Below are 14,260 nucleotides of genomic sequence, written 5' to 3'. Positions count from 1 at the left end.
GCGCGCGCGCACGCGGGGGCTATAACTGCCCCCCCCCCAAAAATCGATTGCGTAAAAACCGCTGCCCGAAATGAAGCAAGGACCCTAAAACAACAACTACTACTGCTCCTGCGATATCCCTCGCGAGCCCATTGATCGTTTGTTTACAATATTACTGTCATTATTCTTGTGGACCCCCATTACCCCCACTACCCCTTACCTCCTCCTTCCATAAAAAAAACACAATCGCATGCCATCTGTGTGGTGAGATGTGCGTAATATCTATGATATATTCTATCAAATACGTAACGCGCGGTCCATCAAACGGGGCCGTATCTCAAAATAGCTCGGGGAGGGGGTGGGGTGACGTGGGGGGGGGCAGTGTGAATAAAGGAGGAGGGGTGAGTGGAGGAGGGGAGGGGGTGGGCGAGTTTGCGCCTCAAGTGTTACATCCACCCACTCCTGACGAGACGGCGCGCTCTGTCTGTCCTGTATATAAGCGAGACACTCTCGGCCACAGCGCCAGGGTTAATCACGAGGCAGTTGGGAAGAGAATAAAAGTTGGCAGGCTCGAATTTGCGCTACTCGAACTGTCGTGCGTTCTTGTTCTTGTTGTTGTTGTTTGCCGGCTCGTAAGAACCCGTCGCAAGTCGAAGCAACGGACGCTGAAGAGGCGTAACGTGAATCTCCATCTGCAACTCCTGCCGCCGCGAGTCGTAAGGTGAGAGGGCATCGCAGCGACCATGCCGAGCGATTAGACGCACGTGCGCAGACGCACCCCACACGGCAGGCAAATGTTGGTGTTCGGGTTTCATGACTCCAAGTCGGTCCGTGTGCAGGCTCTCTGTGTGTGGATTAATGGCATTGTAGCAGGAGCTTGAGAGATGAGACCTTCATCCGGCAGCGGATTGATCGCAGCCGATGAACTACAAGCCGCATGCTGTCCGACTGCTGAATCTGTAATTTGCGATCTGTCGTTGCAAGTCAGTCACTAGACAGAGTCACTGTGGAATGCACTCACACACGCGGTCCTACACTGCAGTTCGTATAATTTAATTAAGCGGTACCCGCATGTAGCGAAATACACGTGTACAACAAACCACACCAACCATTATAATTGCTTTGGTACAATGTACGAGCTCGATTTGCGGGGAGTTAATTGTTGAATTAAAAAACCACAGTAAGTATTGCAATGAAGATGTAAATATGCAATCATACGTGAACCTTACACATTGCTGTTATTAACAAATCACGTGCAAAGGGGTGTAAACACGTTTCGAACATGTAAATAAGTTATCATCACCGTGACTCATCTTACTGCCATTGCACCTTGTTTGCATTCACCATCAGGATATTGCTTTTCACACGAGCATACATCACGAGGCAATGTTTAGTCGTGTTTCTGATTGGTTAACGCGCTGCGCTGTGAACCAGCTTGAGCAGCGGCAGTGAGATCTGAGACCAGTGCTGCCTCTCTCCACGCCGCCTCGCCACACCATCAACCCGCACTGACCAGCGTGGTGAAGTATGGTCAAAGCAACACGACCATGACTGACGTGGCGTGGGTGGTGGGAGGGGAGGGACTTCCATCCGTCCAGCAGTAGATTGACCAAGGCGATGTCTCAGTAATCCCGTCCTCAGACAGATTGACTGCCTCTTATATTGAATGTCGAGGAGAGCACACGGGCCGGCATAATTCGATCGCCCGTTATTATAGAGACGTGACCCCGTAGGTTCGCGTATGGGATCTGTGTATTATTGCAGGCTCAGCCTGTGTGTGGATGGAGTTCAGCAGTCAAACAGCGGCGCACGGCTTCCAGCAATAATCCTCGGACCCCACGTGCCGTGGCTACCTCCATTCATCTCAGCCGGCACAAACAAACCCGACAAAGCCGCGGGCACGCGCGGTGGCCCACGGTCAGCACGCTGCAATTCTGAACCAGCTTAGCTGAGTTCGGTTCCCGACCGAGGCTAACATCAGCGACTCAGTGGTTACTGGGTCGCTTCTAGACGGTCCTCCCGTTCTTCGCCAATTCGCATTGTTATCCAGCGTGGTGAAGTATGGCCAATTAAGCCCCCCCCCCTTCCCCGTTACCGACAGGGCATGGGGAGGTCTTCATCCAGCAGTGGATTGCCAAGAGGCTGTTTATTATCATTGTTATTATTTTGTATATGCAATGGTCCAGACACCTTGCTTGGACTTTACGCATGAAGAGCGGCGCATTCATCTTGGCTGGCACCAACCAGCCCCGTGCACCGATGCGCGGTGTAGATTTACGAATGTTTCCACATTCTCGGGTGATCGCAACGAGCCACGTTGCACCTGTGCGCAAGGTCTGCACAGACGAAGATGCGGGTGGCGGCTACCTGAGTCTGGCAATGGCTTATTGACGCAACCGATCGTCGGTTACCGTCACGGACACGCGGCAGGCAGCGGGTCACGTGCGGCGCTGTGGTGGCGCGAGGGCATTCACAAGGCGAGCTTGGAGGGACCCGAGCAAGCCCAGGGCACCAATGCGAATTTAATATCAACGCCGCACGGGTGCCTCGAATGTCAGTCTCAAATTGAAATCCTAAGACACGTAGCAGACTAATTCGCTTACCTGTCAAATTGATCGGTCGCATCTGGACATTGTCTGCTGCTCGATTCTCTCGCGCCTCGCTAGATCTCTCTTGTTGTGGTGAACATCTCTCTCCTATCTCACTACATCTCCACATCATGTCTATATCTTTACATTAACTGGGGACGGGCTAAAACACTGTCTGCTTTTTAGGGGCCCCAATTGGCTAGCGCCTCCACTACTGGTTACACGTTTCTGATAACCGGATATCAATCAATCGTTTCTGACATTGAACGCATCAATACTCTGCCTTCTAACGAATATACGTATATGCTTTGAGCGCAAGATGTGACTTTAAATTAAATTGGGGTTCAAAGCGCAGTGCGCTAACCAATGCGACCAGGCTCCTTCCGAAAAGCGAATACCTTGTTGTGCAATAGTATATGATGCACCTTTCGTTTATTAAACTTTATCTAAGGAGAATAATATTCACTGGTATAACATCTCTTTGGGGGGGGGGGGGCATGATCTCTCATGGGTTCTCATTTCGGCTCAAGAATATCGGAAGATGCTGATCATGGGGCGGAATCTAATCCGATTAAACGATATTTGTAATGATGACCATCTCTATCCTCGTTCAATTACATCGGAGGATAGCGGTGATGGTGATGATGTGACGACACTTGCTCACTAGATCATTGATGTTGATGACCATCATGGTATTCGCGTGCTAACAGATAGTCGATTTTAGATGACGCTGTTGATGATTGTTATGGTCTCTCACGTGGTTAAGCCGTATTGGATAATCACGATGATTATAACAATAATGCATCTGCCACGCTGATGATCGTATCCACCAAACTCGACACGTTCATCAACAGCACGGTGCCCTTGAAAGGAAACGTATACAATGGGCGACGTTTCGGGCAATGACCCCTCTGTATCGCGCAGGGGCCAGTGCCCTGGGAAACGTCGATAATATTACATGTCTCTATCTTTGAAGCCACAGCGCCACTGCTGAACGTGTTCATGTCTTGTTGTTGTTAACTGTCTTTGTGAACCACCACCAACCTCAGCAGCAGCAGTTTATTTCAGTACTCGACCATTCAGGGCGGTGGGAGGGCAGCGGGCGTGTCTGTCTCCTGCCACTTGTCCCAGCGGGGGGGGGGGGGGTCAGGAACCTGCGGCTCTCCATGAACGATTGTCTCCTCGACGTCGTTCATGAAGGGCCGCCGTCTCGTATTCACGTGCATTGCGGCTCTTCAAACATTCAGTTGTGCGTGTTTTTTGTTTTACGGAATCCGAAAAAAAAGTGTCTCTTCTCGTTATTTTGTTCGCCGTCCTCCTGTTGACTTGCCGCAGCGTCACCGCCAGTCCGCCACCAACCTCCACCCCCTCCCTCTCCTCCGCTGTACGCAGAAAATGGCCGCCATACGCGTGCACGCGCTGCTGGGGCTGCTGGCGCTGCTGGCGGCGTCGGCGCGCTGCTGGGACGGAGCTGCGGGTCTCTCGTCTCGCCAGTCGCTGCTCGACCTCGTGCTCGCCGCGCTCGAGGAGCTCGAGCGAGGAGGCGGCGGGACACGCCACTCCTCCTCGCCTCTCGCATTCCCCTCCTCCGAGGATCTCGCGGGGAACGCGGCCGAGATGTCACGCATCCCCTCCGAGATCTTCTTCCCCATAGGTGACGCACGCGCGCGCGTGTGTGTGTGTGTCAGCGTGTGTGTGTGTGTCAGCGTGTGTGTGTGTGTGTCAGCGTGTGTGTGTGTGTGTCAGCGTGTGTGTGTGTCAGGGTGTGTGTGTGTGTGTGTCAGCGTGTGTGTGTGTCGGCGTGTGTGTGTGTAAGCGCGTGTGTGTGTATCAGCGTGTGTGTGTCAGGGTGTGTCTGTGTGTCAGCGTGTGTGTTGGCCACAGGGGAGCGGTAGTGTAGCGATTAGCGCGCTGGGCTATGAACCCGGCGACCCGAGTTCGAATCCCGCTCACGGCCAACACCAGTGACGATTATCTGAACCGGTCCTGGGCCTCCCCTAGGTCGACTCAGCCTCAAATGAGTACCTGGTACGGTGTGTAAACATCACCACCGGGGAGACAAAGGCGGTCGGGCGTGGTGCTGGCCACCCATCGTGTAGCGTTACGGCCTTCATAGGTGCTCGCTAACAGCACTTGCCCCTCCAGTCTGTTAAGGCTAAATGGGGGATCTTTGTCTTGTTAGCCACCCACCCCTTCGTGTGTGCCATGCCGGCCTTCATAGATGCTCGCTTATGTCGCTATCCCGCAAAAAAGTCTGTTAAGTCTATAGGGGAGGATCTTTGTCTTTTGCGAGTGCACGCGTGAGTGTGGAATGGGAGCGTAATGGAAAATGCCTTGCGCTACGAACCAGACGACCAGAGGTCGATTTCCCAGCCACGGTCAACATTGGTGACGAATATCTGAACCGGTCCCGAGTCTGCCCTTGGTCGACTCACCATCGAATGCGTGTGCCTGGTGCGGTGTGTGAATGTCAGCACGGGAGAGACAACGGCGCTAGGGCTGGGGGTCTGGCCACGCCGATCTTTCATTCGTCGACCTCATGAAGGTCGATACCGCTAACAGCACTTGCTCTAGCGGTCATTAAGGCTAGTGGGAGAATTGCAGTGTTTGTATTTATGTGTGCATGTACATTTTGATTTTGATCTCCTGCGAATGGAACCGTCGTTCCAGATTCAATTCTGAGGCTTGCGCACCTGTCGGACTTTTTCTTGTTACCTGGCCCACTCCGAGGTTGATTTGGCCAAAAATAAGTAGCATCTCATGCGGCGGACATGATAGCCGTACACTACCTCCTCGCAGGCAGCCTTAGTTGGCATTTAATGACGCCACTTGCCTTAATAGGCACTCGCTCGCACCACCTGCTAACAGCTAAAAAGGGAGGAATCTAAAAGGGGCATAACCATTGTATTAGGGTCCTGACATTGTCTGCCAATGCGTTATATCGATACCCGCCATCATGACGCGTGTGTTCTGGACCTTGCCCAAGCAACACGCCACCTCGGGCGTGATGTCACCAACGTTCATCCTCGCGGCGGCCAAAACGTCATCCCAGCGGTAGGCGGGGGGGGAGTCAATTCTGGAATGTTGAATCTTGGCTGGCCACGGTCCATCGCTCGCGGTGCCACAGGGAGGAGAGGCGCCACGCGGGAAGCCCTGTTGAACACGTGGCCCCGTGTGACCCAGCGACCCTTCACTCGCGACCCCGCCGCGTGGCTACGCGCGAGGCCCCACCGGGCGCCAAGGGCCCCACCGGGCGGTGGATGCGGCAGCTCCTCGTGTCTGAGCATGGCGAACTTAACGCGAGCAGCCCGGTGCTAAGACGCCCACCACCGAACGGAGGGGGGGGACGAAAGTTCCGTGGTTGCTCCCCGTGCCTCGTCACTGATTACTCCAGGAGCGTGGCCGCAAATCATCGCCGTCATCATCGGCCACGGTCAATCCGCTACTGGATGAAGGCCTCCCCCCAAAGCCTCCGCCTACCACTTTACGATCGTTTCGGGCATGATCGTCCACCTTGGCACCTGCACGTGAACGAACTTCATCGCTCCAACGCAGCCGTGGACGTTCCATTCCTTGGCCGCCACTTCGTTGTTATTGTTCGCCATTGGCCATCCCTTCTCTCGACGTTTCGTGTCAATCAAATGGTTGCTTCTGAAGCGAGACGGTGAACCATTTATAGATACCGCATTGAGGTAACAGGGATACGTTGTGAAGAAAATGAATGATTTCAAAACATATATGTAGAAACTTCCACCGATCTCAGCGCACGTATTATTCAATGGTAAAGGTATTTCTTCCGTCAGGCAAAGAACCACCGATTTCGGAGTATGCAACCACCTGTACAGAATGTAGTTCGATGACGATTAGAATCAATGGGGTATCTATACATGGATCGCCCCTTACGTATGCAGCGAGCGAACGTCAAAATCCAATTAAATCCGTGCGATTCTGTTTTCGTTGACTTGGTCGTTCTTCAGTCGCTGGGAGGAAAATAACAAGTGTAAATGGACATAATATGGCTGTGTTCAGGAATAAGAAAAATTCGCAGCAAGGAAGGACGCGCGACTTTCGCGACTGACCAATCCTTACGGGCCCAGCGCCTATCAACGACGATTAAAGATGAAAGAGCGCCCCACGTTGGGCTCCACGGCCCCTTCCCTCCAGAGCCGCGCGCCGCGGTGCGGTGGTCAGCGCGCAGGACCCAAGAGGTTCGCTGCTTCGATTTCATCACCCGGCGCGGCGGCGGCTTTTAAACGGTGGTGCGAGTTTCTCGAACGCCCCTGCTACCAAACCCCGCATCCTCTACCCAGCCACGTCGGGATGAATGGGTGGCGGCACGGTTGGGCGGTCGGCAGGACAGGTCGTGTGTCGGCGGGGTAAAGTGTAGACGAGCTCACTTCTCTCGAGACATCTGGGCAGTCTGAAAAAGAAGGCCAAAATATTCCCTCCCGCAGGAGCTCTGCGGAGCTTCCTCCACCAACTGCTCGCCGAGTGTACTGTGTGAATGTTTAAAATATCTTTAGCTATGTACGTTCAACTTCTTTCGCGCCGTACGTAGCCAACCGTGCTGATCGGAGGTGCGATTAGCAGGGTTATGTGTGCGCGTGAAATTTAAATTCCCGCAGTGGTCGTTGACCCTCTCGATGTGTGCGTCTGTCTGCCAGTGGCATTGCGGGAAGCTCGCGGTCGGGAGCGAGTGGCACTGGCCGTGAGCTAACGATGGCCTCGTGTTTCGCTTTCTTTCTCCCACCGCACAGCGATCGATACCCGTGACCCGAGTTTGAAAGAGAAATTCATCAAACACGTCACCAATAAGAGTGAGTTGTGCATCGCTCTCACAGTTTTCACCGCCGCGTGATCGCTCACTCCCTCGTTCGCTCACTCCCTCTCCCTCAAGTCCACTCGCTCCCTCACTGACCAATTCACTGACTCACTTACCCACTCCCTCCTGCTCACTCGCTCCATCACTTACTCACTCACTGACTGGCTCGCTCATTCCCTCTTGGTCACTCACTTACCACCAACACTTGATTTTTGGACGCACCTTCACTTTCATATCAAGCAACCAAAATTAATGTTCAGAATACGAGGCTTTGGTTTTTGCTTTGATGCATTTGCTTATCTGTTACATTTGTACTGTGCTCTTGGCATCATGTTGTCAATGTAAACATTTCCATTTTGAACTCATGCAGTGACCCGTACATCCAACCAAAATGGTCAGGGCAACATTTCAAACAGAATAATTTTCCAGATCCCTGGTGTAGACTGAAGCAAGACGGCATTTGACGAGTAGTAGGCAGAACCATTGTGAGAGACATACTGGATGTGGTGTGTAGGTCACTGAGATAATATCTGGGTCACCGACCCCGGGAAAACCTAGCTGATGGGATGCCGCGGTGGCGAGATGTTAACTACCTCGCCTGGTATGCAGGGGGTCTCGATCCCAATCCTGATGCTTGAATATTTAGAGCTTGCATGTTCTCTCTCCCCATGGTCGCGTGGATCTTTCTCCGGTTTTTCCCTCCACATTGAGAATCAACATGCGTTTAGAGTATTTGGCTGCAATAGATTTCCAAGTGACAAGCCACATCATTGGGCTATCATTTGTGGCCAGGTCGCTTCTGAAAAAAACAGCTCCATAACTAAATGGGCCTTAGCCGGTAAAATGAAACATAGTTTCGTGTAATGAATCTCCTTAAGAGCGGCCTCTAGGAATATTATCTCATCGAACTACAAATGAGGTCCCTGCAATTGCCTCTTATCCAAACGAGGGTCACGGGGTGCTTCAGGGACACTAGAGAACCAGCAATAACAACAATAATAACAACACAGCGCCCAAAGGTAACGAATACCCCATTATACAATGTAACACCGTTCGACCCCCACCTTCCCCGCCACGCCGCTTGCCCACACACGCCCACATTCTCCCACGCTACCTTGAACCGCCGCCACCACCACCACCACCCACACACAGCAGGGACGGTGGGTGGGTGGGGTGTTCATAATTACCAATCGTAGCCCGCTGACCGCTGGACTTGCCAGCAACGGTCTCGTATGAGCTAAAGATCCCCCGCGCGTGTAATACAATTCCACGGTCATTGGCGACCAATTTGCTCCCTCCATTTATTGAACCGCGACTGCTTCAATCAGGGTCTTGTTTTAAAAAAAAAATCTCTTTCAGTGCCCAGAGTCTGTGGCACACTCTAACAAAACAAGACGGACAATTTTGGCGCCCTGCCATGTGATCGCACTGTGGCCTCTGTATGTGTGTGTGTCAGTAGCGCAGTGGTTAGCGCACTGCGCTATGCGCCATGAACCCAGTGACCCCAGGTTGATTTGATTGCCGGACTTGGCCAACATCATTGGTAGAATATCTTAACCGGTCCCTAAGTCGACTCAGAGTTAAATGAGAACAAGGTTTGGTGTGTAACCATGAGCAATGGGGAGACAAAGGCGTGTGCACTGTGCCAGCCTTAATAGGTGCTCGCTAACAGCTCTTGCCGCATCAGCCTCTGTGGCTGTAATATTGATGTATTTGTTACAGTATACACACCACACGCACACAGATCCAGGCTCAAAGCCGCACATGTCACCACCGCACACTTGGTGGCACGGTGGCCAGGAGATTCTTGAATCTATTCGTGTGGAGTTTTGAGCGTTTCCCCCGCGGTATGCGTGCTGGGTTTTCTCGAGGCACTGTCGCCTCCTGCCCCCATGGACACGAACATCCCACTGCAGGAAACATCCTGATAGAACAGAGTCTCAGAACTCAGTGACGCTTTCGTGGCGAAATAAAGGACATTATTATAGTTGTTATTCTTGGTTCTTTCGGTAAAGTCACGTAGAAGGGAAACAATTAAATAATAAAAATATAAAACAACAAAATTATCACGACGTTTCGACTGCAACACAAGCAATCGTCGTCAGATGTGAAAAACACGGCAAGGAAATTTGAAAAAAGTGGCGGGTTTTTTTTTACGTGAGAAAAAAAACGTTAAGAAAACACCGCCACTTTTTTCAAATTTTCTTGCTTGTTTTTCCCACCTGATGATGATTGCTTGTGTTTCAATCGAAACGTCGTGATAATTTTATTGTTTTATATTTGTATTATTTTATCATTTCCCTTCTACGTGACTTTACCGAAAGAACCAAGAATATGACTCCCTGCAGTCACGAAAGCTTTAAATCAAAATATAGTTGTTGTTGTTGTTGGAATGCGCCAGGCTTAATTGGTCACGTAATCCCTTCCGGGTTGCTGACAGACTGCAGCAAGTGGCATGTCGACTTGTAGAGTCGCCACGGCCATAGCGGGAGGTACTGGATGTGGTGTGCAGGGTTTGGAGATATTTTTTGTTCGGGGCTCGCTGTGCCGCACAGCCCTGGATGAGATTAATCCCTCGGAGTGCACGGGCTCCGGTGGGAGGGGGGCGGGGTGGGGGCTCGACGTCGGCACGCTCTTCGACGCTGGCTGATAATTAGTGGACGTGTTAATTAGGGGGGCTATGCTCGTTAGGGGCCATCCATTTAGAACGTAACGCATGGAGGGGGGAGGGTGGTTAACCCAAATGCGTACGCTTGCGTATGGGGGTCTACTGACAATGTACTACGCATAGGAAACGGGGGGGGGGGGGGGTGAAGCCTCGATAGTAATTTGTCTACATTGGCCTTCAAATGAGTCAGACAGACCGGCGGTGGACTATCTGTTCGCTGAAACACGTTCATATTATTAATCCTTGATCGTTTCTGCGTGGATTAAATATTGACTGTTCTATAGGGTTCGGGGGTGGGGGGGTCAGGCGAACATACGCAGGTGGGAGGGGGGTGTAAAAAGTCCGCGTGCCTACAGGGACGGGGGGAGGGGTCAAGCTTTAACAGATTTTTGCGTACCTACTCAATGGATGGCCCCTGATCGCGTGTGTTGTGTGTTGGTGTCTTTGCGGGTTGCAGGTTCCATGTACATGTCACCGGAATGCAGTCGGCAGTTCTACCGGCTCTACCATAACACCCGCGACTGCACGGTCCGCTCCTGTAAGTCCGCACTGCTCCACGGCTCGGATATAAAGCCATGAAACAAGTGCCCTGTGGCATGCGCTTTGATTTCTCACTCGACATGATCTGGGGGCGCTCGTAGACGAGAGGAGGCGGCACGTCGATTCGTGGTGAGCCGCAGCCAAAGCGAGATGTGCACTTGATGTGGTATGCCGGGACTCATCAATGCTTTGTTGGATAAATACAGGGCATTATTGTGATTGTAATACACAGGGCTTCGTTGGTCACTGAATGTTTTCCTAGTTGGCCAATCTTTGTGGTCCCACATTAAGCCAAACTAAGTTCGTGAGTGTCTAAAATGTGTTCCTGTGGGGTGGTGGGATGGTTTGGATGTTGAAGGTCAGGCTGGATGCACTACGAACTGGGCATTAGGGTGTGTGAGCTTTGTCGGCTTTGCCGATGGCTCGTAGCGTCGACCGGGGGAGCGTGCATGGCACCCGGTGAACGCATCGCAGCCCAGAGACGGGCGGCTGTGAGACGCATGAGATAGACATCGGCCGGGTTGTTTGTCTTCATCTTTGTATGTTGAACGTCTTTTGCACCGTACGGAGCCAACCGTGCGAATCGGAGGTGCAGGGGAAGGACAACAAACTAAACACAAAAATACATGAGGGCCCAAAACCACTTATACAATTCCATATTCCTACGGAGGGGGTCAATACCGGGTTGAGTTTCTCATGGAATAGTTTCCAGAGGTCAGCCCCAAACGGCTTCATCTGAAATCGAGCCCTGCTTACCCGCAACCAGATGCTGTGTTCTTACTCTCCTCTTAAGTTGGGAGACGTTGCCAGAATAATGATCGATCAGTTCTACAAAAATATATAGAAACCTTCATGCGAGTGGTAGTCCCCGTGCAGCACTTCATTTTCACTGCGTTCCTGGCAGACTGGAATAGTCACGTGACGGGTCGTAGCCACAGCCATCGCGAAATGCATACTGGATGTGGTGTGCCGGGTGTGGAAATAATTTCCAGGTCACTGACTCAGACAAGCCCCAGTGGAATTCACGAGCCTGCACACTCCAATCAAATCGCACTCATGCATATACTATACCGTGCATATTTAAGATAAGATCACAGCTCTATGTCAATCCTCTGCTGGATGAAGCCCCCCCAAAACTGTATCGAGCATGGAGGGGTTGTTTGACTGAGCGTTGAGCCCGCGTCGCGAGGACTCGAGTGCGAGAAGCACGAAGCAGTCGCCACTCGCCATGCCATCGCAGTGTGAAGTCCACGAGCCCAGACCACGTATTGTACTCGTCGTTCCAATTTATTTACGTGGCAAATAACAGTGAATGTGATAACCATTTGAAACGAACGGGGTTATCAAACACCTCGCCCTCATTAGCTGTATAAATACAGCGGTGTCGCCAATGCTTAGCTACACTACGAGGTACCAATTGTTGCTGTGGCCCACGGACTATTCATTTCCGCGGTGTGGAAGCTTGCGGCTGACGTCTCATTTTCTGATATTTGTCTCGTCTTCCTTGCGCGTGTCCTCGTGGGTGCAGACTACCGGCGGTGCGCACGCCTCCTCAGAAGACTCACCATGAGTCCGCTCTGCACCAAGAGTTAGGAGCCCTGCCGGAGGTGAGTGGCCACGACACCGGCCCTTGTGCCTAGTCCAGAAGCCCGAGAGGACACATCACGGCCAGGTCTCGTTCGCAGCGATTTTCCTCATTGTAAAACTTAACAATATTATGATGCATAACTGACTTGTAGTTTAGGCCACGTTATAGATCTGGCCAAATATCTGTCAGAAGAAAGCCCCTCCCATCACCCAGCAGAGCCGGCATTCTGATCTCGTCTTAGAAGATGTTTGGCGCAGTCTCGAGCAAAACGTCGCTTGTGATGCTTGTCCTCCAGCTCACACCGGTGAGCTGGAGGAGCAATCAGAATTGGCAGGTTAAACGCGTGTACTGTACACTTGACAAGTTTATTGATGTTAACTGTGTTGGGGTGGTGGAAGGTGTTAACGACACAAATTTAACCCAAAAAAAATTTACTTATAATTATGACCCTTTTTACCCAAGAAAGCCCCAGCAAATCTCATCTATCTGGTGGGAGTCACAGTCCATGAGCCCAGACCAGATATTTCACTTGTCATTTCCAACTGAGATGATATCACTCGAGCGGTTCCAAATTCTTTATGTGGACAACACCAGTGAATCATGTGGTAACCATTACAAAGGAGTGGGGTTACCCACTACTCGACCGTGTAAATAAATCGGTACGACCGAAGCTTTGCGATCTTGGGTGGTACCAGTTTTGCTCTGGCCCATGGACAATAAAGCAGAATACAACTTCTGATACAAGCACACATTGGATATAAGCACAACTGGCCTTGCTCCAGGGAGGCGCTTTCTTCATTATTCAGTTGCCCTGTGTGATTGAAGAAGCTGTCTTTGTCTTCTTCTGAGTGACACTTTCATATCGAAAAGCTCTCACGTAGAAATCTGCAGTATGAGTCACCCTTTATGAAACGCATGTCTTCATATCGTCATTTTGACAAGATGGGCACACGTCCTACGCATGATAAGACTTGAGAGATGATTTTGCATAATTGCTTTCTTATATATCCGAAAAAAAACTAAGACAAAAACCGCGTGGTATTTGATCTTCTCTGCGGTATCTCCCGTCGCCTGGACATCATGCGGGACCACGCATGCAGGCCAGACCCCGGTGTGCCTGTTCCTGTTATGTACCTCGTGGTCATCATCCGACATGACCTGGGTCTGACCCCGACTGGTGAACTTTTGTCACGTAGTCACAGACACCTCAAAAGTGCACCGATCCTGCCACCAGTGCGATGGCAATACCACTGCCCTTGGGGAACGACGCTGATTGTCCTGCCAATGCGCGTACGTGCGTGTGCACGTGTTGATTGTTGGAGCGGTAGTGTAGCGGGTAGCGCGCTGCGCAACCGAACTTGGCGACCCGGGAATACTTGCCGCCTCATGGCCAACACTCCAGTGACGATTATTTGAACCGGTCCTGGGCCTCCGCTGGGTCGACTCAGCCTCAAATGAGTAACTGGTGCGGTGGGCAAACATCGCCACTCGTTCGGGCGTGGTGCTTGGCCACCCACCGGGTCCTCGTGTGCCGTGCCGGCCTTAAGTCTTCGCGGAGATCTCCCGTTGATTGTCATCACGAGTGACGCCTCGAGCGTGTTCATGGTAAACGCATTCATTCATTTTCTCTGTTTTGTCTGTGCAGGCAAGGGAGCGGGTGGCAGCGCTGTGTGTGCACCATAACATGAAGTGCCTTCACGTTATCCGACTTATTCTGCATGGACGTCTGTAACCCATCGTGCGCCGCTTGAAACACAAACACTGAAAAGCGGACAAAGGGTGAGAAGAAGGCCATGCTTTGCTAGAGGGGGAGGGGGGGGCACTTAGGGGGGGGGCCCATTAGGGGAGAGATGGCTCAGTGGTAGGGCGAGCGGTTCGTACTTGGGAGGCTGTGAGGGTCGACTCAGCCCATAATCCCTGCGGGGTCGATATATTTAAAAAAATGGGTGGCATTTTTGGAAGAACTCGACAGTGGTTGACTTCTGGAGAGACTGGCTCTCGCCGTACGAACGTGGAATTTCCACCGCTGGCTCCGGGGGGGGGGGGGGGGGTGTAAACAGGAAGAGAGTGGTGCT

At 51.8% G+C, this 14,260-nt stretch overlaps 1 protein-coding gene across 1 annotated transcript; it reads left to right on the top strand.

Annotated features, from left to right (window-relative positions):
• The first annotated feature begins 491 nt into the window (after positions 1 to 491).
• ALKAL2 (ALK and LTK ligand 2) lies at positions 492 to 13,976 on the top strand. Its single transcript, XM_078603081.1, has 6 exons — positions 492 to 700; positions 3,960 to 4,221; positions 7,325 to 7,384; positions 10,515 to 10,595; positions 12,126 to 12,204; positions 13,831 to 13,976. Exons 2-5 carry the CDS (start codon positions 3,963 to 3,965, stop codon positions 12,188 to 12,190), a joined length of 465 nt encoding a protein of 154 aa, XP_078459207.1. The 5' UTR covers positions 492 to 700; positions 3,960 to 3,962; the 3' UTR covers positions 12,191 to 12,204; positions 13,831 to 13,976.
• Positions 13,977 to 14,260: the final 284 nt, after the last annotated feature.

This window comes from Lampetra planeri, chromosome 2, assembly GCF_965212315.1.
Source record: "Lampetra planeri chromosome 2, kcLamPlan1.2.h2, whole genome shotgun sequence".
NCBI classification, from domain to species: Eukaryota; Metazoa; Chordata; class Hyperoartia; order Petromyzontiformes; family Petromyzontidae; genus Lampetra; species Lampetra planeri.
Note: the sequence above shows the minus strand (reverse complement) of the source record. Positions and strands in the feature narration are given on the sequence as shown.

Bases quoted from the DNA above. Each gene is read 5' to 3' on its own strand.
- ALKAL2 (XM_078603081.1), top strand. From the start codon at position 3,963: ATGGCCGCCATACGCGTGCACGCGCTGCTGGGGCTGCTGGCGCTGCTG. The intron at 4,222-7,324 runs GTGACGCACGCG...CCCACCGCACAG, and splicing joins CGAGATCTTCTTCCCCATAG to CGATCGATACCCGTGACCCG. The intron at 7,385-10,514 runs GTGAGTTGTGCA...TGCGGGTTGCAG, and splicing joins CAAACACGTCACCAATAAGA to GTTCCATGTACATGTCACCG.